This window comes from Phyllostomus hastatus, unplaced genomic scaffold, assembly GCF_019186645.2.
Source record: "Phyllostomus hastatus isolate PE091 unplaced genomic scaffold, TTU_PhHast_1.1 phas_contig_86, whole genome shotgun sequence".
Lineage (NCBI taxonomy): Eukaryota > Metazoa > Chordata > Mammalia > Chiroptera > Phyllostomidae > Phyllostomus > Phyllostomus hastatus.
Window position 1 is genome coordinate 6,722,788 of NW_025333977.1, and position 25,537 is coordinate 6,748,324.

The 25,537-nt window shown below is 34.3% G+C and overlaps 1 protein-coding gene across 1 annotated transcript in view; it reads left to right on the plus strand.

Annotated features, from left to right (window-relative positions):
* TMPRSS15 (transmembrane serine protease 15) overlaps positions 1 to 25,537 on the plus strand; it is a 115,707-nt gene that overhangs the window by 34,007 nt on the left and 56,163 nt on the right. The window contains exons 8-13 of the mRNA XM_045851784.1: positions 1,966 to 2,072; positions 7,935 to 8,075; positions 9,140 to 9,289; positions 18,120 to 18,225; positions 18,519 to 18,669; positions 20,635 to 20,770. Of these exons, the coding sequence (XP_045707740.1) occupies positions 1,966 to 2,072; positions 7,935 to 8,075; positions 9,140 to 9,289; positions 18,120 to 18,225; positions 18,519 to 18,669; positions 20,635 to 20,770 (791 nt within the window). The remainder of the gene's footprint in view (positions 1 to 1,965; positions 2,073 to 7,934; positions 8,076 to 9,139; positions 9,290 to 18,119; positions 18,226 to 18,518; positions 18,670 to 20,634; positions 20,771 to 25,537) is intronic.

The following is a 25,537-nucleotide window of genomic DNA, read 5'->3' on the forward strand; positions in this document are numbered from 1 at the left end:
ATAAACAATTTTTATAAATAAATCTTGTTTTTTGTGAGGTCCTCCCCCATATAATTTAAGCATAACGTTTTAGCCTAAAGTCATATGAAAATTAGTTTCAAATATCTCTAGAAATACATTGAAATATAAGATGGCAGAATAGGAATCCCTAGCATTTGTTCCCCCACAGAAACACCCATTTACCAATGATAATACATTCATGAGAAATTTAGAATCTAAGGAAGGGATTGCAGTACCCCCAGTGAGCAGAAAGCCAAGAACAACAACACTGAAATAAATGGGCAACATGACCAGATTCATTTTACTTTGCGAGCTCCTCCCGCAAGCCAGCACAGATCCACACCAGGAGAGCATCTGGTCTTGGCTCCCTACCTCTCACTTGGAAGGAAAGAGGAGTGGAGCATGCGTTCAACATTGTAGCCTTTCCATGGGCTGCCCAAGGGGCTCATTTCTTGGCCTCACGTGGAGCACTGATGGAACCAGCATAGTTCCCATGCCTGAGGGGGGCTGAGAGTAAAGAGGAACAGGGGCTCCTCGCTGTGGTCAGTATGTCTTGACATAATTGGGAGATGGTGCACAATTCAAAATTTCTCCCTCAGGATGGACGGAGAGAGGTGCAACCTGCTTCCAACATTGCAGCTGTTCCGAGGGCTTTCCCGGGTACTGTTATTTTTTTCCCCAAGAGTCGGGCTGATGAATGGCTGGTGGCTGCAGAGTACAAGCGAGAATGGGGTGGCTTGCCACCACAGAACCAGAGAACTTGAAGTGCCACATATGGTCACCAGAGGGAGCAAGAAATTAGGAACTCCTGCAGAAGAAAACTGCAAGCCTCTAACGGCTCATGAATAATCAATGAGTCTTAGAAACAAATTAAAAAGGAAATTAGAAAATATCCTTAGACAAATAAAAATAAAGCACAATATACTGAAAATTATGGGGTAAATACAAAGCAGTACTAAATGTAATGTTTATAACAATAAATGCCTAACTTTACCCTTCAAGAAATGAGAAAAACATGAAACTGAGCCCAAAGTTAGAAGAAAGAAGATATGATTAGTATTAAAGCAGAAATAAGTTTTAAAAGGAATAAGAAAACTATTTTAAACAAGAAAACAGAGTTGTTTTCTGAATGTTAACAAAACTGACAAACATTTAGCTAGATTAAGAAAAAAGAACAAATAGCCCTGGCTGGTATAGCTCAGGGGATTGAGCACCATCCTTCACAACAAAGGGTCACTGGTTCGGTTCCCAGTCAGGGCACATGCCGGGGTTGTGGGTGAGGTCCCCAGTAGAGGGTGTGTGAGAGGCAATCACACATTGATGTTTCTCTATTTCTCCTTTCCCTTCCCTCTAAACATAAAAATGAATAAAACTTTTTAAAAAATAAATAAACTGTAAAAACTTAAAAATTTAAAAAATGGTAAATAGCCAAACAATCAGAAATGAAAGAGAGAAATTACTAGCGATGCTACAGAAACTAAAACAAGCAGAAGAGACTACTATGAATAATTATATGCCAACAAATTGGATAACCTAGAAGAAATGAATAAAATCCTAAAAACATACAATTTAGCAATACTGAATTGTGAAGAAATACAAAATGTGAACAGACTGATTACTAGCGAGGAGATTTAATCAGATGTAACACATCTGAAGTATTTAAACTCAGAGAGGGAGAAAGGAGAATGGTGATTTCCAGGGACTGGGGGGTCGGAAATGGGGAGTCACTGTCCAATGGGTGAAGAGTTTCAGTCTTGTGAATTGAAAAAAGTCAAGAAATCTGCCATCCAACCTTGTGATAGTCATCAATACCATACCAAATACTTAAAAATGTGTTGAGTATTGATCTCATGTTATGAGTTTTGTTAAGTACAATTAGAAAATTACATTCGAGATCTAGAATGTATTAAGAGTTGTGACAATTGTTAAGTGTAGTAACCTATTTTCTTTTTGTTTTTACTTTAGTGTAAACCAAGGACTTTCCATTAAACTGAACTTCGATTCCTTTAACATATATTATACAGATACATTAAATATTTATGAAGGTGTAGGTTCAAACAAAATTTTAAGAGGTAAGTTAAAATAATTATACAATTCATTATCAGAATGAAAATATGTGAGCAGTTTTGCAGACTGATGTGTTTTCTCTTTATTTTGAACTAAATATAAACTCAAACTTCAAGTTTCTAAAAGGAATAAGTAAAACTAGTCCTCATAAAAAATAATTTAGTGCTTGATGTAGTAAATTTTCTTAGCAATAAAATAGTTACTATTTCACATGGTTCTCTTCTAATTGATATTATTTAAAATCATGTGGAACTTTTCAAAAAAATTTATAATCATATCTTTGGTTACTACGCTTTGTTTGAGTGTTACTCTTCCCATTAAGCAAAACTCAGACAAGTACTAAAAACTACTATACTATTTTTCTCTGACATTGCACTGGTTATAAACTCATAGAACCCTTTTTCTTCTTTTCAGTATGACTCTGTTGCTCAGTCTCTTGCAGGGCTACTGCTAATAAAGTGGGTGAGACAATGACTAGAAAGGAGGTAGGCTCAGTAAACAGTAGGTGTGGGTGGTGTTGTTATCACATAACCATTTGTCATTATGTACATGAACTTGGATGGAACTGAGAGGAGGGCAGGGAATGCACTAATTTATGTGTACCCACCCCAGTTTATTCCATCTGACCCAAAATGGTAGCCAACAAGTAGAGCAGTGAAGTTCCATGAGAAAGCAAAATAAGTTTGAGGAAGAGAATATGGAAGTGGAGTCAAGGGAATGACTAGTTTTCCTCACACTTTGGAGGAATAGTCAAATATAGAACTAAGACGAGGTTGCAAATGGCACCTGTTATTAAAGTTTATGTTACAACTGCATTTATTTTAACATTTTAGCCTTCAAATTGTGCTTATGAGAAATGAAAGTTGGATTCTATTTAATGACTGTGTTTGATTGACTTACTGACTTAAGCAATATTTAAGTATTTGCTATAAATGTACAATTTATTGGGCATTGCTGTGTGACAGTCAGATACTGAATACTGTTGATGGATATTCTTATTTAATATTTCAATAAATGTGCAAAGTATACCTCACAAGAGAGGAAACTGAGGTGCAAGAAGTTAACTGACCTCAAGTCCACAGACCTAGTTAATGTTGGAGGCAGGAATCAGACCCAAAATCTCTGATGTCAAACACAATGCATTTCTTCATTGTGCTTTAAAAGCCCTGAGTCCAAATACAATAATGAGTGCACACAAAACAGATGAACTCGTGGTAAGTCACATTTGGTTAATAACTGAGCCAAGCCCTTTCATAATCTACTTATTTCTGTAGTTGATAAATCCAATTCCTTACATTTATGTCAACATAAAATTTATATAGATGGACAAACAAGCCAGTTCACATAAATTTCTCCAAGGACGAATGTGATAATAATAAATTTTAGCATACATTAGTCACTGACATCATAAAAAATACTGTTCTCAGCACTTTAACTCAATAAATGTTTTCTAAAGCCATATATGTAGGTGCCATTGTAATCTCTACACATAAGAAGAACTAAATTCCCTGAGATTAACTGCCCAAAGGCAAAAAGTGTAAGGAACTCATGTTCCTTTAGTCTTCAAATACTTGGATTTGCCTCAATGCTATTTTTAATTACTTTATATAGTTATATTATCAGTAAATCATAAATAAATCTTAGAACCATTAAGGATAACAGTGTGAATACTGCACAAATAAATACAAAAAATGCAATAAAGAAACTAAATGCCCACATTTAAAAATATGTGAAACTGTTTTTTAATTATAACAAATAGGTAGTCTAATTTTAAGGTCCTTTGAAGTATAAATCTATTTAAAATTTCTGAAAGCTAAATGATTTAATTTTAACTTGGAAAATTTTAGAACTGACATTCAATAAAATTATACCTTTGCTCAAGAAAAGCAATAATATCCCAGCATCTAGCACAATGCCTGATACATTATAAAAACTTTGTTGATTTAAGTTTAAACTAACAGGTTTATATATCATGATATTATAGTATATACTTAATGTATATCAAAAATTTTTATGACTCTAAAGGTATTTTTAGAATAATTTCAAAACCTACATTCTTGATTTACAATCCTATATTTTTTCTAAATATTTTAGCAAGTTTCTTTGTGTGAGAGATGCATACAAGATTTACTTTTATTAAATTCAGCTCAGAATGTATATCTCAAATACAGTTATTGTCATCACATTGAAAATACATAAATATTTTAATTAAAAGGAAAAAGTAACATTATCTAGAAGAATTACAATAAAATATAAATATCCAGTACCATAAAATAGTTCTTACATATTTGATTAGGGGTAAGTCAGTATAAACATTACTGAACACTATTAAAGGCATTACTCAGTCATTTTAGTGTATAATCATGAGGTAGAAGTTCTCTAACTCATAAAAAGTATCAGAGAGCAACGGGGATTACATAAAAGAAGATGTTTAGAGTGCAACGGGGTCTTTTCCAAATAATTGTGGGAACTGAAGTAAATCAGAATAGGTTGACAGGTGTTTTTTTTTTTTTTTTAACCTGCAGTAAGGAAAGTGCAATGTTCGATTCAATGATGGTAATAATTACCAGTACTGGGAATGGAAATGGTAGGAGAGTATAAGTGTGCTTAATTTTTTGCTCAGAAAAATACATAGATATTTTTGTGCATCCTCAAAGAAAGAGAATTAAAATAGCTTGGGTGAGACACTAAAATTGATTTCAAATTGCCAAGCCAAGAAAATGTGTTTCTGAATATGTCATAATTACACTCTTCTTTATATCCCAAGTGCTTAGCTGTTGTTCCATTCCCAAATGACTACTGACAATATATCCCTAATATTGTTGCTTAACAATTCAAGGTCATGCTTTTAATAGTGAAGCACACATAAGTGTATATACATATAGCTAAATGTATAATAAACATAGGGGACTTTTCTAATTGTCAACTTACCCTTCAACGAAAATAATCATATTGTGGCTATGAAATTAAGTAATATACACAAATATTTTTCAAAGTCAAGCATTTTGATAAGCTTTGTGCTTTTGTTGGAACATTTTTGTGTTCACTTGGAAGTACCCATCACTCACTTCTGTTGATAGGATTATCTATATGGAAAAGTTAAATAAGAACTGGCTTAAAACATTGACCTTCCCGGAGACTCTTGAAGACTCCCCAGTCATAGTGCCCGGATAAACCACAGGTTACTTCCTCTCGGAGCTCCTCATTGCCCCCATGGCATTTCTCCCATGTAGGTTAGTTCCCAAGTTCTTTTTCTGTAATTCACCAGTCTGGACGTTTCCAGTCAGGAGCCTGGTTCTTTCTTCATGCCACCAGCACTCAGCACCAAACCATATTAATAATGAGCACTAAATGAAATATTTATAACACATGGAGATCATAATGACATAACATTTTCTTCTATAAATTGGAAAGAATACACAGTTTTGAGGTAGATCTTTGGAATCATCTGTAGAGAGTATGTCTTCCCTGTCCACGGCCTTTTATACAATTTCCTTGCATCCTGATCCTGCTTCCATGTGTTCCCCTTTCACAAAACCCCCTGGCCAGAGCCTTTGCTGTTAGAAAACGGATGAGTTAATTCACATTTACATGTGACTGCTTGGCAAATGTATGTAAATTAATACCCATAGAAGTCTTGGGGTATTTTTAGTAGAAGTCAATGGATTTTTTTTTAAGAATTATTTTCTAAAACTGTGTTGTATCTGTTATAGAGAATATGGGCCTTCAAAAATTATTAGGAATGTTTTTCTTTCAACTCCTACCCTGACTCTTCTATTCCTCTAGTTATTCGTATATTAATTCTGGATCCCAAATATTGCTTAAAAGTTTCTTGCACTCTTGGAGAACAGCAAAGGCATAAAAAACATTAGGTATAATTTCTGCATTTTCAAGGTTTACAGCCCAGTTGGGGAGAAGGAGAAATGGCAGCATTCATTAAGCATTTACTATGTGCCAGTTACTGTAACATATAGAAGTTACTTATTTACTTTTTATCACAAATCTTTAAGGGCAATGTTATTATATTATAATACAAGAAACAGACACACAGAGAAGTCTAGTGAGATATGGAGTCAGAACTAAATGGCAGGCTGACTCTGGAGCGCCCCCTCCTAGCCACCACCCTCTGCCATCTTCCTGGATGCACCAGATGCATGCCTTCCACTGGATCCGCAGTTCTGAGACTCCTTCCAGTCAGAGATTTGAACAATCTGGTGAACGTTTACAAAGTCTCTACAGGCACAAACATTCTACACATTTCCAGGAGTTCGTGGGTATCTCTGAAACATGGCAACAGGCCTAAGACATAAACCCCTGGACTATCTGAACTAGTGCAATACCGTTAGAAAACACGAGTTCCCGCAAAGTACAACCATTAAAGGTGCAGCTGAATCAGTGATACATTCTGATCCAACCAGTAGCCATTGTCAGAAACAATTACATGGCTATGGGAAAGGAAGCAAGAGAGAGGTAGATGGTTTTGAAGCAAAGTTTCTCAAAGATTCACATTCCTTTAAACAACTAGACACATATATGCACATTTTCAACATGAGGATTATCTGGGTTATACAGTTATATATGCTGGGGGGAGGAGTCTGAGTAACCAGTGTGGTTCTTTGTGAGAAAATACTGGAAGAATGATATTCAATGCTTTTTGAGGAAAAGAGTAAGATGTGAATCGACACTTGTTTATAATATTCTTTCTTTTAGATTTTGTTGAAATAATCATTCATGTATCACTTTTTCTTGTTAACTTCTATGTGATAAGCACAGAATTTTCAATAGTTCATAAGAAGATCTTTCTTTAGAACTCAATAAATAACCGTGGGGCTTTGTCTCCAACCTACATGTGTGGTACTTTTCCGAAACTTAAATCTGATGCCCAGTTCAGATTATCAAGCTAAAATGCTAAACCAATGTGTCTTACCCCTTTTATGAGTATCACTCCTGTTAAGGAGTGTCTTTAGACCCTTTTTACCTAATTGTTTTCCCATTAAATTTTAATATTTTAGATATTCTGTATATATGTTACATACTATATGTATGTTTTGGCTTCATATGTTTAAAAATTAAGTTTTTCCCCCTTAGAACCAATTTTTACTCCCTGAGAGGCAATAAAATCCCTTTTGAGAAGATATGTGCTAAACCATAAATTTGTATAAAAGCAAATTTAAAGTAACAATAATTTTTGCAAATCATTACATGAGTGCTTTTCATATCCTAAGCACTATTTTAACCCTTGAGAATCAAAAGTCTGAAAAAAATATTCCTTAAGTACACTGGAATCAAGACAGAAAAATGATAAAACCAATGTGAAATACAAATAAGATAATCAATATTAAAAACCAATACAAAGTAGAAAAATCCTTAAGTCACAAAGTCTTGTCTTGAGATCCTATATTTATGTGGATAGAGAGCCAAAGAAATACTCTTGTTTCTGTTATTGTGACTAAGTTCAGTTCCTGTTAGCATAGCATGATAAATACCTGATAGTGCCAAACTAACTTTTAGTTTTCTAACAGCTTAACTTGTATGTTTTCTCAGAGAAACTTTCCCAGTAAAGAATGCACATATCTATGTGTACATGGTGTATGTAGCTAATAATTAAAAATAAAAATACAGTTTTTTCAAGCCATAGATATATATAATAATTTGATTTTCTAGTGCTTAGAAGAGTCATTTCAATTAAAATAAATTAAGCATATGATTAATGTTTTCAGTTACCTGGTGGTCTTAGATAGATACATCAATACATAGAACAATAGCTGAATGTATGGATGGATTGGTGAATGGATTGATGGATGGATGGATGGATTGACCAATAAATGGATGAACAGATAGATATGTATATTCATTTTCTTTTGTAGCTTCTCTCTTGGAAACCAATCCTGGCACAATTAGAATTTTTTCCAACCAAGTTACTGTCACGTTTCTTATAGAATCAGATGAAAGTGATTTTATTGGTTTTCATGCAACATACACTGTATTTAACAGCAGGGAACTTAATAGTAAGTATTGTTTATTCTTTAGCCTTTGAATCTTCAGATTTTTAATATAGTAACAAAATTTTAAAAGTAGCATAACCTAAACTTTTAGAACAAGTTTGTAATCTGCTTTAATTCTTTAATGAGTATCTTTTACATATACTTCTCCTTTCTTACTACTTGGAAATAAACTAGAGATTAGAAAATAATTTGTGTTTTTCAAAAGAATCAAATAACCAACTTGAGAAGAAAACATAAATCAATATAACAATTAAATTTTATACACCACAAGAATCCAAAGTAAAGTTTTAAGTATATTTTATTGATTATTCTATTATAGCTGCCTCAAATTTTCCTTCTTTGCCTCCTTCTGCCCTCCTTACTACCCTCCTTTCCCTCCAGTGATCCTCCCCCTTACTTCATGTCCATGGGACATGCATGTAAGTTCTTGGTTTCTCCATTGCCTGTACTGTTCTTAACCTTCCCCTGTCTATTTTGTACCTACCCAGTTATGCTTCTAAATCCCTATAATTTTACCCCATTCTCCCCCTTTCCCCTCCCAACTGACAACCCTCCAAATGTTCTCCGTATCTATGATTCTGTTCCAGTTCTGGTTGTTTGCTTAGTTTGTTTTTGTTTTCTAGATTTAGTTGTTGATAATTATGAGTTTCTTCTTATTTTACTGTTCATAGTTTTGATCTTCTTCTTTTTCTTGGATAAATGCCTTTAACATTTCATATAATAAGGCCTTAGTCAAAGTAAATTTTTAAAATTAGCATAAACTAATTCTGTGACTAGGACAAAATTTATGTAGGTAAGCCAATGGAGGTAAGATGTAAAAATGAAAGGCCAAGAGCTTGTTTTTGTTCAAGTTTTAATGGGGTATTATTCTAACACAGTTGACAACAGAAATCTGGTTTGCTTGCTTGTTTTAACTAAATGGAATGAAGCAGAGTTAAAAATTAAAAACAAAGATTTTGTGTGTGCCATTAAATTATAAACTCTATAGGGGTAGATTATTTTCAGTGAAATCTACTACAACTAGTGACGTGTGGACTAAATCTAAATTGTTTTTTTTAAATTCACAGATTATGAGAAAATTAACTGTGATTTTGAAGATGGCTTTTGCTTTTGGATCCAGGATCTAAATGATGATAACGATTGGGAAAGGATTCAGGGAAACAGTTTTCCTCCTTTTACTGGACCAGATTTTGACCACACTTTTGGCAATGTTTCAGGTATAATTCATATTTAATTCACAAACCAGTTCATCCATTTAAAACACAAAACCAGTCTTTTCATATTTTCTTTTCTAATCATGGGCAAATAAATGCATTTAAATGAAAATAATTATCAAATATATAAGCAAGTGAAAGTGAGTATTTCAAAATACGTGTTCTTTACCTCATATGTGCACAAGATGTTGGGAAGTACATAGAGGCCGTTAGAGGCAATGAAACTTGGGTTGTCACCCTAGATTTATTCGGCACCTATTGTTAGTTAAGTGGACTTGTGTGAGCTAATTAACTTCTCTGAACTTTGCTCTACTTTGCCTTAATTTATTTTTCTTATTATTCATTGTTAGTGTATAGAAATATAATTCATTTTTTATGTTTACCGTGTACCCTGTAGACTTGCTGAACTTGTTATTAGCTCTAATAGCTTTTCAGAATTCCTTAGAATTTTCAGTAAACAAAGTCATGACATCTTGAAGTGAAGACTGGTTTACTTCTGAGAAGCTATTTTAGTCCTTTCATGTTGTCATAATGGAATGCCACAGATTGATTGACCCAAACAATTGTCTCTTCCAATAAGGTCACTAATCCCGTCATGAGGGCTCCAACCTCAAGACCCAGTTAGCTCTCAAAGGCCCATCCCCAATATCATCATACTGGAGATTAGGGTTTCAACACATAAATATGGTGGAACACAACCATTCAGTCCATAGCAGAAAAACTAGGGAAGGGGTCATTCTAAAACAGTCCCAAAAGAAGTGTTGTGGTATGTAAGTACATTTTTTATGTGAATTGGATATAAGATTTTGATTTTCAGTGGAAATATTAACACTGGAGACCATATTTGACTGATTAGACCAGAAATCATGGGGAATTACCATGTGATAAGGAAGTCATGGTAGAAAGACCACCAATGAAAACCTTGGAAGCTTGCATTCATAACACCAAGTATAATCAGTGAATAAAAGTTACATATTGAGAGGTAATGTAGACCTTACAAAGTAAAGACAATTACAGAAAGGATAGAATAAAAATATGTGCATTTAGATAATTTTCTTAGTACATTACTGACCAGAGTATATTCAATTCAAAAAGCACATATGAAAATCTTCCTGCAACCACACATGATTCGAGGCATTGAGGATGGAGATCATACATATATCACCACTTCTAAGAAGTCTGTCCAGAACCTACATGTTAAAATCCTCCTTTCCATTAAGTAATATAAGCATCTTTTTTTCATTTTTTCTTATTACACGGCATTATTTTGCTTTCGTACTCATTTCTTTTCATCATAGTGTTCATTTCAGGAACAAGAATATTGTCTTTTTAAAACTCTGAATGCTTAATATATTTCCAGTGCCTAAATCTAATTAATACATATGTAAAATAATTTTCAAGAATATGAATGAACATACAACTTTGGCTCAATAAGTTATTTCTGAATTGGTAGTTATTGGTGGAATGAAATTGCTTACAACATAAAAAAATCTAGGCATGTGTGCTTTGTAATTTATTATTAATAGCCACCTATTGTATAGAGATCACTATGTTCCTTTTTATAACTTGAAAAGTAAATGGCTGATTTAATGTCAAATGTTAATTGCATCTAGTAGGAAAACATTAAAGAGTTAATTTTTTTCAAGATAGAAATATATCTGACTAATCCATATTCTTTAAACAATGGCATACCTAGAATAATACAATATGGTACCTCACAATACTTCAACTTGATCAAAAAATTTCTTAATAGATTACTTTTAATCTATTTCCATACTCATCATTAGAAGCCCCATTCAAGTTTTTCTTCCACTCACTTATTCAAGAAGTTTTTTGAGTACCAGGTCCTATTCAGGCAGTTGAAATATATCAGTGAACAAAATAAATCAGATTTTGTGCCATCATAAAACACATTCTAGCTAGCAAAGAAAAACACAAAACAAGCCATTTGCATGACCAGTGATTACATTTGGGGGGGTATGTTAAAGGTAAAGAAGTGCTCCAGAAAATATGGTAAGGGCAACAGGGGAGGCAGGTGTGGGAGTGCTACTGCAAATTAGAATAGAGTGATCAGATTAGAGCTCATTGAAAGTGTGACATTTGAATCAAAACTGTAAGGAATTTGAAATATATTGATAGATGATTGCAAAGAGAGAGAACAAAGTGGGGCAAAGGTTCTAAAGGGACCACACCTGACCTGTTTGAAGAAGAGCCAGGAGGCCAGCCAGCATGGCTAGAGTAACATAAATAGAGCCAGTACAGTCCAGGTAATTATGAGTCTTCTCTGGCATCAGCCTTTTTTTCTCAGTGAAATGAGGAGGGATGGAAGGTTCATGAGCATAGGAGTGATAAGATTCATTGACTGGTAGAACAGTTTGTGGCAGGGCAAGAATATTGTCATAGAGACTAGGGGAAGGCTATTGAGAGCACGGGGTTGTCAGACTAGTGGGAGCAGATATGGTGAGAAGAATATCGGATTCTATATAAAGTCTGAAAGTTAATAGGATCCCGCTAAATGAGCTACCAGTGTGGACCTATGACAACAACAAAAAAAATGTAGTCTGCATAGATGGCCAGTCTCATTAAACCAAATATATTTAGTATTAAAAATTATGACATTCACAATCTTAATTCATCTTTTTTGAATAAGTTATTTCTCAGGACCTGATCCTCCATGGATAAATTTGTAATCTACAAAATGAAGGGTGACTCCAAAATGATAATCACCCTGACCGTCTAGAGAAGATTGACCTAAAACAGTCAAATAATTTGACCACTTTTTTTCTTTACTGTAATAAAATATAGTGTCTAGTGCACTTGAACAAGAGTAGTTAGCGGAAAGTGCAGAAAGCATTCATAGCTATTCACAATGACAGATACCTTTTATGTACTTGAAATCTTTGATGTTCAAATTATCATTTTTCTACTTTTATGTCATCAGAATAAAAGATGAAATAATTTCACTGATATATGAAGAATAGAAGTGCATTAAAAGAGAGAAATGGTTTCAGCTTGCCAACAGATTTAATAACTAAAGAAATAAGATGAAACTGACCAAAGGAAGCAGGTTGAATGTCAGGTAGAGGTTTTAAACAGTTGGGTCAGAAATGAAGTCTCCGGTAGTCATGTAGCAGGAGTTATTTAAAGTGAGACCAGCCAGAGCAGTTCAGAGCCCACCAGAGGCAGCAGAATAATGAGAATGGTTGATAGGGCTTAATAGGTCTTCTCCATCTCTCATACCAGAGATTTTATGATCTACCAGTCATTCCCTGCCAGGGGCACTTGTCTTCCAACCTGCCTTTTTTTTTATGTCATGACATCCTACCTCTGAAATGGAAGAGAATTAAATCTCTCCTGCTGTGCGTTCCTCTCCATGCAGGGGTTTTTGTTCTTTGCCTTCACTTTAAATGACAGGAAAGTCTGAATGAAATAGACAAACTTTGAATTAACATTGCTTTAGGGAAGAACATCTAAGCCCTTTAACTTTTTGAGTTCTTCTAAAGCTCTCTCTCCTGCTGCAGCATCAGCTCCCAAATTTCTACACAGTCCATCGTAGCTCTTAGAAGCAAAGTGAAATGGGGGAGATTCTGGCAGCATCTCCAGCATTCAGAAATGGCCCGTTTGTTCAGAACTTTCAGGGAAAATGAGATTAGTAATGTGAAAACTTTAGAAGTGTAGAGGTCCCTACACAGACCAAGGGCTAGACAGACCAAAGAAAGAGCTTCTTAGTTGCCCTTTCTCAGTGAAATCATAGTTGTTTCAAATGCTTGGTGGTTAACAGAGTGTAGTAGTAAAGATCATTAAACTAGGGACCCTGAAGTCAGCTAGGTTTAAATCTCAGCTCTGCCATTTCAACATGTTATCTGTTTTCTATCTGCACCACGGCTCCCTCATCTGGACAGTGAGGTTGATGATAACAGTACATGACTCTGGAGGCATGTTATGAACATTAAACAGATTATATTTTTAAAATAGAGAAATGCCTGGCACATAAAATGTGCGATGTAAGTTTTGGTATTATAATGATTTTCTTTTCATGTCACAAGTATTCAACAGACATAAACTGATTGTGGTACTCTTCTCAGTAGTGTGCTGGGGGAAAAGAGTTATTTTGTTCTACTTTCAAAAATATATTAGGTTATTTAGATATCTACATTTCATTTAGCACATAAACTTTTTATAAAATTAGTATAACTCTAGTGTTTTCAAAGTAATTGCCTTTATTTGCTTATGTTTGCTGAGATGTTGAATTTTAGAAAATAATATTACTTTCTAATATTGATAGAATCTAAATTTGTATCATTCTCCAATCTAAAACTTATATATATATATATATAAATTTTATATATATATAAATCACAACTTACAAAGTGAATGATACCAATCTATTTTCTTCTTAAGTGTGGTCTCCAAGCTTCCAGAAAGTTCTACTCTCTCCAGTTACTGCTGTCTCTACAGCACCATCAGAACATATCCAGCACTTTTTCTCTTTAGTTGGGATCCTAAATGGGGGGAGGTTAGCATCGCTTTATAGAGAAATAAGCAGAAAAGAGAAAAGGAAGTTGTAAGAAAAACTTAGCGGCTAAAGAAAAAGGCTCATCGTGTGTTTAACAAAATATATTCAATTTTCTGGATTTCAAACTGACTCTGAGGTTATCTCCAAGAGCTCTCAAGATATTCAAGAAAGTTGAAGGATTTTAAAAGGAATTGACATATAAGGAGAGAAATTTTCATGTGGCAATGAAAAATATCTAATTATTATTTTTAAAGATTTTGTTTGTTCATTTGTTTATTTATTTACTATTTTAGAGAGAGAGGCAGGGAGAAAGGAAGGGAGGGAGAGAAATATTGATTTACAAGATAAAAATCTATTGGTTATCTCTTGCACACCCCTAATAAGGGACCTGGCAGACCACCCAGGCAGTGCCTGACCTGGAATCAAACCAGTGACCTTTCTGTTTGAGGGATGACACCCAACCCACTGAACCACACCAGTCAGGGCAATCATTTTTGTGTGTAGTACTTCAGTAAATTTAAAGATAAAAAAGCAAGTCAAATCAGTGTAACATGTATCTAAGTAGTGTAACATGAAGCAACATTCACCTAGTACATCTACAGAATTCAAAAATTTACCAAGTATCTTTCTTTTTCCTTAAGTTTTAATAAGTTTAAAAAGTCACATTTGGATATAAATATACACAACTTTTAAGTGCCATCAGAGAAGTACATTTGCAACTGAGAATTCAAAGGAACTGGTCACATCTAATTAAGAGGACTAAGAGAGGCTTTCTGAAGGAGATGGTAATATGATTTAAACGACTTTAAAAAATTAGTAGGATTTGAGAAGTACAATTGGAAGAGAAAGTGGAAGGACAAGAAAACAGAAAAAGTTATAAAATTTGTGGGTCTTCAGAAATTAAAATAATCTAATTTTGTAGAAGCACTTCATGTAAATAGATGAATTATTAGAACTATGACTAGAAAATTATATTGAAGTCATAATACAGAAAGACTCAAACATCGGAGTAAGTTTGTACTTGGTTTAATAAAACATAAAGAGACGGTAAAAGATGTTGAATAAGAAACCAATTAGATTGCACAGAAGGAGCATTATACGCAATGGAATCGCTGATAAAAACTTCTCAGGGAGAGTTAGAGAACTGGGGCAAAGATTTGGAAATCACAGCAGCCATGACAGTCTGACTTAGTCATACACCTGAGTGTTATGATGTTCCTACTCCTGCACCTGGTGAGATACTCCAATAGAAATACTATGTGGACTTCTGGTCCCCTACTCTGAGTAGAACCAAATGGAAGTACAGCTAACAGAGATCTGATCAAATGGAGAAGCAAAATGATATTGTGTCATATTAAAATGATTGAAGACAAAAGGGATGGACTTAGGAGAAGCATCATAGTGGCCTTTAAATATTTGTAGAGCTGACATAAATTCATCTTATCTTTAATGGGTTTTGGAGGCAAAATAAGAAACAATAGTTGCACAATGTTTTGCCATTTAAAAAGAACAGAGTTTTCTAATTATGTTGATTATCAGACTGCCTTGGAATGCAGTGATTCCTGCTGCATTTGACCTGTGTTAAGCAGAGGTCAAGTGACCTCTACAGGCAAAATGTTGTAGAAGAAATTTAAGGACAATTGGTAATTGGACTATGTAAATTTTTATGTAAACTACAATTCTCTATTTTTAAAATACATAATTTATAAAGAATTTCTTTCATTTTCTAATTTTTTTAACTAAAGAATTTAGCTGGTGTCACAGAAATATTAATTCAATATATTATTTTACTATATTCCAAAATATGCTACCTTATATGACTTTCATTATATTCTACATTTTGAAATTTATTTATGCAAAATCCATAAGGTACTAAATAAAACTCATAACATCATGATACCTTAATCACTCTAAAAGCTTCTAATATACTACCATTTAATAAGTAAACAATAGATTCAAAATTTATAAAGAAAGTGCAAAACTCAACACCAAAGAAACAAACAACCCAAATAAAAATTGGGCAAAGGACATGAATAGCCAGTTCTCCAAAGACCTACAGATGTCCAACAGACATATGAAAAGATGCTCAACATCACTAATCATCAGAGAAATGCAAATAAAAACTATACCTGTCAGAATGGCTATCATCAATAAATCAACAAACAGTGAGTGCTGGTGAGGATGTGGAGAAAGGGGAACATTTTGCACTGTTGGTGGGAATGCAGACTGGTGCAGTCACCATGGGAAGCAGTGTGAAGATACCTCAAAAAATTAAACATGGATCTGCCTTTTGACTCAGTGATCACACTTCTGAGAATATATCTGAAGGAACCCAAAACACTAATTCAAAAGAACATAAATAATCCAATGTTCATTGCAGCATTATTTACAATTGCCAAGATATGGAAGCAGCCCAAGTGTCCATCAGTAGATGAATGGATAAAACAACTACAGGACATTTACACAACGTAATACTACTTGGCCATAAAAAAAGAAGAAATTTTTGCCCTTTGCGACAGTGTGGATGGACCTGGAGAACATTATACTAAGTGAAATAAGCCAGTCAGAGAAAGGCAAATACCATACAATTTCACTCATATGTGGAATCTAATGAACAAATTGAACTAATAAACAAAACAGAAACAGACTCATAGATGGAGAACAGATGACAGCTAGTAGGGGAGGGAGGTTAGGGTGTGGAGGGATTGAGCAAAAAGGAGAAAGGACTCATGGACATGGACAATAGTGTGGTGATTCGGAGGAGGGTTTAAGGGGGCTAAATGGTAATGGAAAAAATACAGTAAAATATGTCAAATAATAACAAATTGACTATGAACATGACCAAACATAAGTAAAAACACAATGTGTGTTTATTATATAATTTCAGCTAATTAGAAATATTTTTAAATTGGCTAGCCATTTCAGTACTTAATTTTGGTATTCAGTGGTATTTTATTTCCTCCTCAGCTATCTTCTCAGCAACAAAAAGTAAGGTCAACTCAAAAGGGATTTGCAATTGGGCATTTATAGTGTGAGTTCTTGAATATCTCCTCTGTATCTATGCTGTTTTTGTTAATAAGTTGAACAATTAAGCACTAACCATATAGCTAAAATAAGTACTCATGAAATATTATAGCATTATATAAAATATTAGTAATGTGTTAATAATATGTTGAACACATATTTCTTTCTAGTTTATATTTTGTATCTAAATTCAAAGAAAGTGAATAGATTTATTAAGATAGTTGACCAGGATTTCACCTTTATAAAATACTTATTTACTCTGAACAATTTTTGCTTCACTAATCTAAATATGCTCTGATTATTGGTAGATCAACCAGCATTTTTCTTTATGTCTTCTCCTTACTCTGTGTTATAAATAAATGTTTCATTTTTTTAGGTAGTACTGGCTATAAAAATTCTGTTGGAAAGCACAAGAGAAAATGTACTTGATTTCAAACAAACACCAATAAAATTAGAATTATCTAATATTTTATATTCTTTATATTTTGTTATGATGATTCAATTTTCTGTCATAATGTTTGAGCTGCAAACTAAGAATTTAAAAAAAGTTTGAAATCCTCTAAGAAAATGTTCAAGGTATTTTCATCCCAGTGACTCTTTCCACACTTCAAATGATTCAAATCTTTTGTTGGAATAATGAATTTCAGATCAGAGAATACTTTATTCACTAGCTTGAGCATTTAGAAAGCTTTTATGTGGATTACCCTGCTACCTGCTTCTTTGTGATCTGATTAGTTATCATTCAAAGGAATATGGAAGATGAAACCATCATAAAATTAGGTAATTTCTTATTTAGAGAAATGCAGTGTAGTCAATGGAATAAAACAACTGACGGACTTTGAAATTCATAACTTTGTCTTTGAATCTATATTTAAATACTTACATGCATCAGAGGTTATTCCAGCTGTATACTAATTAGCCTCATGGACTGATTGTCTCTAAAGAGTGAAATAATTAAAACATCTAATAAATGGGGAAAAGGTATTTGGATGAGATAATATGAGGAAACAATCACCTGGAGGCACAAAGTCCAAGTTTGATATATTCTTAGCTCCAGTTCAAGGCTCTTGCTTTATAAGTTGGGAGGTCCAGAGTTGAGAAGCGCTCTTAACCTAAGTAAAAAGTCATTACACCAGAGACAGTGCCTCCTGAGTTTCAGTCTAATGCCCTTTTCACTCTACCTAAATGTATTTTCTTATATTCCCACCTTAAATTTATTCTTTTCTGCTTATATCTCACATAATGAAAATGCTAATATTTAACTGAAGTAACACTTTTTGGCGTTTTTTACAGGGTATTACATTTCCACCCCAACTGGACCAGGAGGTAGACAAGAAAGAGTAAAGCTCCTAAGCCTCCCTTTGAAGCCCACTCTGGAACCAGTGTGCCTTAGCTTCTGGTATGGTGTAGACATGTGTTAAATAGCATATTATTTCATAAGTAACACTGCCTGTCTCGTGTTGCAAGGCTTCAACTTCACTAGATGTTTTCGCAAGTTTTAATGAATTAGCCATTATTTTTCCAACTGATAAAGAAGTAAAATGTTGGGAGACTCCCCACCCCTTCTCCAACAACACCCTCACCCAAGAGAAAGGGGATATTTAAAAAGACAGTAAAGGATTTAGAAGAATCCTAAAATGCCTTTATCTAGTGTTTTAGGAATCCAATCACTTTTGCTTCTTTCCAAACTAGGTATTACATGTATGGGGAAAATGTCTACAAATTAAGCGTTAATATCAGCAGTGAGCAAAACATGGAGAAGATAATTTTCCAAAAGGAAGGAAATTACGGAAAAAACTGGAATTATGGACAAGTAACAATAAATGAAACAGTGGAATTTCAGGTTGGCAAAATATTTTGTGTCTTATAATCATTTACTTGTATTTGAAAAATGGTGGTACAATTATAATTTTCATTAATATGCTGAAATATTTTATTTTCCAAATACAGCTAAATCACTTTCTCTACTTTCATAATCTACCTTCTTTCTTTAATCTTTGAGTGCTTCTAATTTTTATTTATTTATTGACTTATTAAAAACCACTTATTGAGGAGTAATTTACCTCAGATAGCATTACTTATAACGAGCCATAAAGTCTGTGGAAACCTAGTAGAATATTTCAGCTTTTTTCAGCAATTTTCTAGCACAAGCTGACTGTGTCCTCGTATGCCCCTGCCTTACTAGGACTTTCAACTTCTTACAAATACCGGCAGGATCAGCCCTGCACTTTTCTAGGGAATATCCTTTCCTGTTAGAACATCCACACCTACCATTATCCAGCCACCCTGCCCCACTCAGACTTAATCTTCATTCCCTTTAAAAGCAAATTCTATGAGCTGTATCGTTGAGATATCTCCAATCATTTATTTCACATTAGGCTGAATTAATTTTTCAGATAACAGCTTAATAGGTTCTCTTCCTAAGGGTGTTTACAATTAAAATGTAGGGTTATAAAGGCTAATAGTTTGACCAAGTTAACAATGTTTTAATTGGGTAACTTCAGACAAGAGAGTCTAACTTTCAGAAGATGTATTTTTGGATGCACGTTGTCATCAGAAAGCTTCAGTTTTGTCCCGTGATTTTGTATAAGGGGAGCGATAATCAACGACCCTCATCTCTATTTCTCCCATCTTTCTTTCTTGTCTTTTTCCTTTTTTCTTTTTTCAAATTCTGTCCTTCAATTCTGCAGTCTTTTTTTTTCCTCCTTGGGCTGTGTTCTGATCACTTAAGGAGGGGAAAGGAAATGGAGCCTCAAGGGAGCACAGGGGTGGCAGAAGCAGGGACGTCAGTGCTGCAGCGGCTACGTCTGGCTCAACTCACTGAACATGTTTTTAAGTAATAAAACTGGAGCAATTTTTTCAAAGTTAGCTCATCAAGCTGAGTGAGAGCATGAAATTCTACAAACGTTTTCACCTTGGTTTTGCCACTTTGTTGTGAAATCTTAAACAAATCATGTTCGTTCCCTTGCAATTCAGCTTGCCCATAATGAAAGGGAAAAAATAATCCTTATTTCGAATAGTGTCTGACATGAAGTAGGTTAAAGAAAGGAACAAGAAATGAGTGAAGAGATGACTCTATAGTGTTGGAAAAATGCAATAATGTATAACGGGACTAACATAGCAATTAGCATAAAACAGATAAGTATTCAATTTTTGTCTTTTCTTTCTTACACAGGAGAAGATTTAGGAAAGTCTGACTAAAAATATGCTTTATATGACCACTGAATCTCTCTCCCAAGTTTGGGTCTGTGTCTTCTGGGCATTACCCTCACACAGTACCTCACACCAGCTTTCTGGGTGAACTAAAACCAGTACCAGCTGGCCCTGAATGATCACATTGTGCCCCTGACATACTTTCTCCATTTTAAATGATCTAATCCAAGCATATTTTCTTAGGGCCCATATCCTCTGAGAAGGCAAACAAGTACTTGGATGTCTAATATTGGGGGAAGAATCTGGGAGAAGTTTGCTCTTCCCTACCAGACCTTGTCTCTGCAAGACCCAGCACGATAGAACATGATAGCCCCATGTGACAAAGAGGCATGGACAGGGACAGACTGGGCAATAAGCCTAACTCAGAAGGAAGATACTGTTAAAAATTTAGGCTGGTATGAACACATAATAAGGGAGGTGGGCTCAGCAGAAGCTTGAGAAGCATGATCCAGCTCTGTTGCCCTGGGCGGTAGTAACTTGTTCTCGGGTATTTGAAGATGGCAGTATTGGTTCTCCAGAGAATACTGAGCCACAAGAAGAATCAAGTCAGAGGACATTTGAGTGGAATCATTTCATATGCCTCTCTGAATTACAGGTTTCCTTTAATGCTTTTAAAAACAAGATCCTGAGTGATATAGCATTGGATGACATTGACCTAACACATGGGATTTGCAATGCGAGTCTTCATCCAGAACCAACTTTGGTCCCAACACCTCCACCAGAACTTCCTAGTAAGTAACCTTAATGTGTCTTTTCCCTGACTAAGACATTAATATTTTCAACTGTCTCTTTCTTTGGCTTATTTTTTTACTTCAACCATTATTTTTTTCACTGAAAATCTAAGACTTTAAAATATAAGTAAAATGGAAGCCAGCAAAATATTAAATGTTGTATATATCAACTTATAATCAAAGTTACTCACTATATTGTTACACATATTTATGATAATTTAGTACCTTTTTATTTTTGAGAATGATGAAGGTTTCTAATTTTTATTTGGCTTTCACTGGAATACAAAGTTAACACTGCATTTTCCATGTGACATGTGGCATGACCTATAGTCTTTTGGGAAGAAGCTTTATGATTTTCAAAGCCTTCTTAAGGAATTATGTTAAGGTCACAAAGGAAGTTTGGTTAAGCCTGAAACCCACCAAGCCCCTTTCCAGAATAATTCAATAGTAATGATTGGGCCAGGACTTTGAATAGACAGACCTAGGTCACACAAAAGATGCTTGTCCTGAAACGGTGACTGTAAGTCTTCCAATGTGCTCCCTTCATGGAACCACTGATGTGTTGCAGTTCCTGGTGTCAGATGGGGCTTTTACCTCAAAGAGTGAAAATAAAGCCTGTGTCTACCTTTGCTCTAAGTCAAATTGGAAACACAACATCTCAGAAGCAAAGGGACATCACCAGTAATCTTATCCATGTCAAAAGAGATAATGACTTCATATCACTTTCAGACTACAGGATTTGACAAAAGAAATTAATGATAAATGAAATTAAACACCCATTGTCCCTTTATTAGGATGTTTTCACTGTAGTGCAGTTTTAATGTAAAAACTTCTCTTTTGTCTTTGGAGTATGGTGTTTGGAAGCTGACCTGGCTCCACAGCGTTGCTTCTGTCGAATCTTGTGAACGTTTTTCTTCTCCCATGGAGCTGAGCTGTAACAACCAGCACTTTTCCCCAGTTCCCGTTTCCTTCCCATGTTCACATCAGCAAATCAATCTGGTGAAACTATCCACATGTTTTGTTTTGCTTCCAAAACTATATATTTCCCTGCTTTCTAATCTTGAAGTTAAAAACAGACTTTTCAGACAAGTGGTGGTAACAACTCAAAAGCTCTAAAGATAAATGACTGATGTTTGAGAACATGTAATGAATGAGCTGCTGGTAAAATGCACTTAGTATTAACATTGTCATACTTACTGGTCTCATGAGGCCATATGGAAAGTGCCCTTACGTCCCACCAAAAGGCTAACTTGTCATTACTGTCTTGGGTACTAACATGTTTAGATGCTTGGAGGGGTTATACATAAAGTTTTCAATATTTTAAACATTCATTAAAATTATATAAATATCTACCATATACAAAGTACCACATAAGATGTAAGCTGTAGCGATAGCCATTGATGCTTGGACAAAATAAATAAATATAATTCATATAAATAAATATTAAAAGCAATATATAATTCTGTGCCCCTAAAAGTAATAAATGAGAAAAACAAGTAATGGGGGATTTTGGAAAAGGGAGTATGAACTGAAGAAGGTTTTAAAAATAATTAAGATTAAGAAACAGAATGAAACTCATAAAACTGAAACAGAAGCAGGAAAATACCATGCATTCTCATTTAATAATATTGACCAAAAACTTGTGGCAAGAAGTGAGACTCTTTACACTAAACTCTGGTTCTAATTCACTTTGGTTCATGAGTGTCTGACTCATTCTTACTATTATATAAATGGATTATGAATAAATATTAGGTGTTACTAGATATGAACTAATTATCTCTGTCTGTCTCTCTCTGTCAATTTTGTCTATTTATTTCTCTTGATAACACAAACATTTTTGTCAAGCAAAAATTTGATACAAGAACCAAAGCTTGAAGCCTTGGCTGGCGTAATTCAGTGGACTGAACGCGGGCTGCGAACCAAAGTGTCGCAGGTTCGATTCCCAGTCAGGGCACATGCCTACGTTGCAGGCCACAGCCCCCAGCAACCGCACATTAATGTTTCTCTCTCTCTCTTTCTCCCTCCCTTCCCTCTTTAAAAATAAATAAATAAAATCTTTAAAAAAAGAAAATTGTCTAAAAAAAAAAGAACCAAAGCTTGGAAATTATGATGGGGACAGGATTCTAGAAAATAATACAACCACAATAATTTGGGCTTTGTAGCACTGTTTAAAAATTATTGTCTCACTTTATTTATATTGTGTAGGTGCTCCACACTTTACTTCTCTATTATTTAAAATATTTCCATGTGAAAAAAAAACAAATTATAATGATAAAAATCACTGCTGGTTTGATAAACAATTCCTCTGGATACCAAGTATTAGTAATATCTTGCTATTTTGATATTGGAATAATTTAAAACAATAGATTTTCCTTGCAATCCTTCTGGCAGTAGGTTCTATTCAACAATAAGTGATCTAGAAGAAAATTTTCTAGGTGGAAGTAACAAAGGTTTGATATTTGAAGAAGAGCATAATTTCATTATTTAAAATAAAAATTTGAGATCATTTTGTATATAATATCATACATATAAATAAAATGTTGTATATTATTTCCCACTTAAAAATGTTTCTATATAATCCATATAGTCCTCTTATCTATTCCAGTCCAAAAGAGAGAAAGATAATACCTAAATGTCAAGGAAGTAAGCTATTTCTGCAAATTTTCACAATAGGGGAATTATAATGGTAGAGTAACCCATCTGATTTTAATATATAAACTTCAAATTTTTTCCCAGAATCTATTTGTTCCAGTTTCTAAATGGTTCACTTCAGGGCAATATTTAGCGCAGCATAAAATGTTAATTACCATCAAATGCATTCTGAACAATTTCATTCTAATGCCATTTGCATTGGGTTCAGTGAAATTCTTATATGAGCAGAGCTTTCCTGGTTGCAGATCACTGATTTGTTTAAGGAGAAATAAAAGGAAACCTTGGCTGACTGGCTCATAGCCTTTCTTTAGCTCTTCTTGTGCATTTTAATGAAAAAAATAATAATAATCCCTAGAAAAGATCAGTGTCCTCCCTTGTTTCTAGGGGTCCCCGTTGTGCCTAGTTTGGGGAAGTGTGAATTGTTTCCCTAACTTCAGGAATTCTTCTATTTTATAAGTTCGGTCCTGCTAAGATCAGTGTCCCATGACAGCAGCACAAATAATGCAGGGGCTGCACTGAGAACTCTTTGAAAAGTAAATTTTTTTCCTACAAATATCATGCCAATTACAGCACAACAAGGATGATTCAGGACAAGACACCTACTTAATTTTGTAGATACTGTAGTATCAGTATCTACAAAATTAAATCTGCATTTTAGTTCCCTGATTTGTTCCTGTGGCTATTCTGTTCAAAATAATTAAGAAAAAAGAAACAGGACAAACAATAGTTTTAGCTATTCTATTTCTTAGGTTTTGTTCTATTTGGCCATTATTAGGCCATTTTCCATTTCTAAAGGTAAAGTAAAACTTAATTTGTAAAGTTTTATAAGCATCACATTATACCTAGAGCTAAATAATTTAACTTCAGTTCTTCATGTAGAAATGAATCAGTACCTACCTACCTCTCTTGTAATTGATGGCCATATTCCAGCAGAACTGCTTCCCTTTTAGATTATTAGTGTGACTTGGTATTCAAACCCTTAGCCAATGGCATTAAGTTTACTCATTTACTTCTGTATCAATGTATTTTTGGCTATTTTATTTCTCTGTCTCTTTACCTTTAAAACTAATAGCCTATTTATTAGAGCTATCATTGACTACATGGCTATCAACTACAAATACAATTTAAAGCACAAAAGAATGAGCATTTGGGCTTTATTGGCATAAATGTGATAAAAATATTATCATCGTGGTTGGGCACTACAGCTTGTTAGTAGAAATACAAATTTTCATAAACTGAGCATGGATTTTGGTGAGAGATTTTTATATTACAAGTGAAGCTTCTCAAATGTTTTCTGTAATACTGCTATATGGCTCTGCATCGCTGTAATATTGATGTTTGTTTTATCAAAAATCTTTCATTTGAACCCTCTCATCACAGATGAAGCTGGGCTCTCCTCCTTTTCATCTCATAGTGACTGCGTCCACATCGACACACAGCTCATAGATGTCAGAGCCCCGTGGGCATGGTAACAAATTAATCAGAGCACAAATCTTTGAGAGAACAGCTCCAAGAAAAAAGAAAAATGAAAGAGTTTAACAACTGTAAATGAATAGAGTTCCCTGTACCAGACAGGCAATTTAACTCTCTTTCTCTGGGTGGAAATGGTCTAATCTAATAACACAGCATGACTGTGGTATCCAGAATTACATTTCACGAGTCTCTGGTTCCTCCATTAAGAAGCACATGCTACGTTTCCACAGCAGCAACACCACCATTACAATAAATAGTGTCAGCAGAGGCAGAGTGGCTGACAGTTGCTTCTGTCAATTCCTTACAGTCATTTGTATGCAGAGTAACTGATATTTTTCATCAAGTCAAGGATCAGAGGTATATTTCACTAGTTACTTATTTGATATAAAGGTATATTTGAAATGCATTTCAAAAAGTACCTCTTAAGTATTTTAAAGGAATGAATTTTCCAAGATTCCTTTTTATTGGAGAGATGGTATGTAAACTGCCTATTTTGACACACTTAATAGTTAGCCTTGACAACATTCGGGTTCTCGTTGTGTCTTTATTAAAGTTTTACTGTTGCTGGTGAAAATGAAGCATCAAGAGAAAAGAATTCCCTAGTCTGTTAAGCTTACTATTGGATTCCCTTTGCCTCCTTCC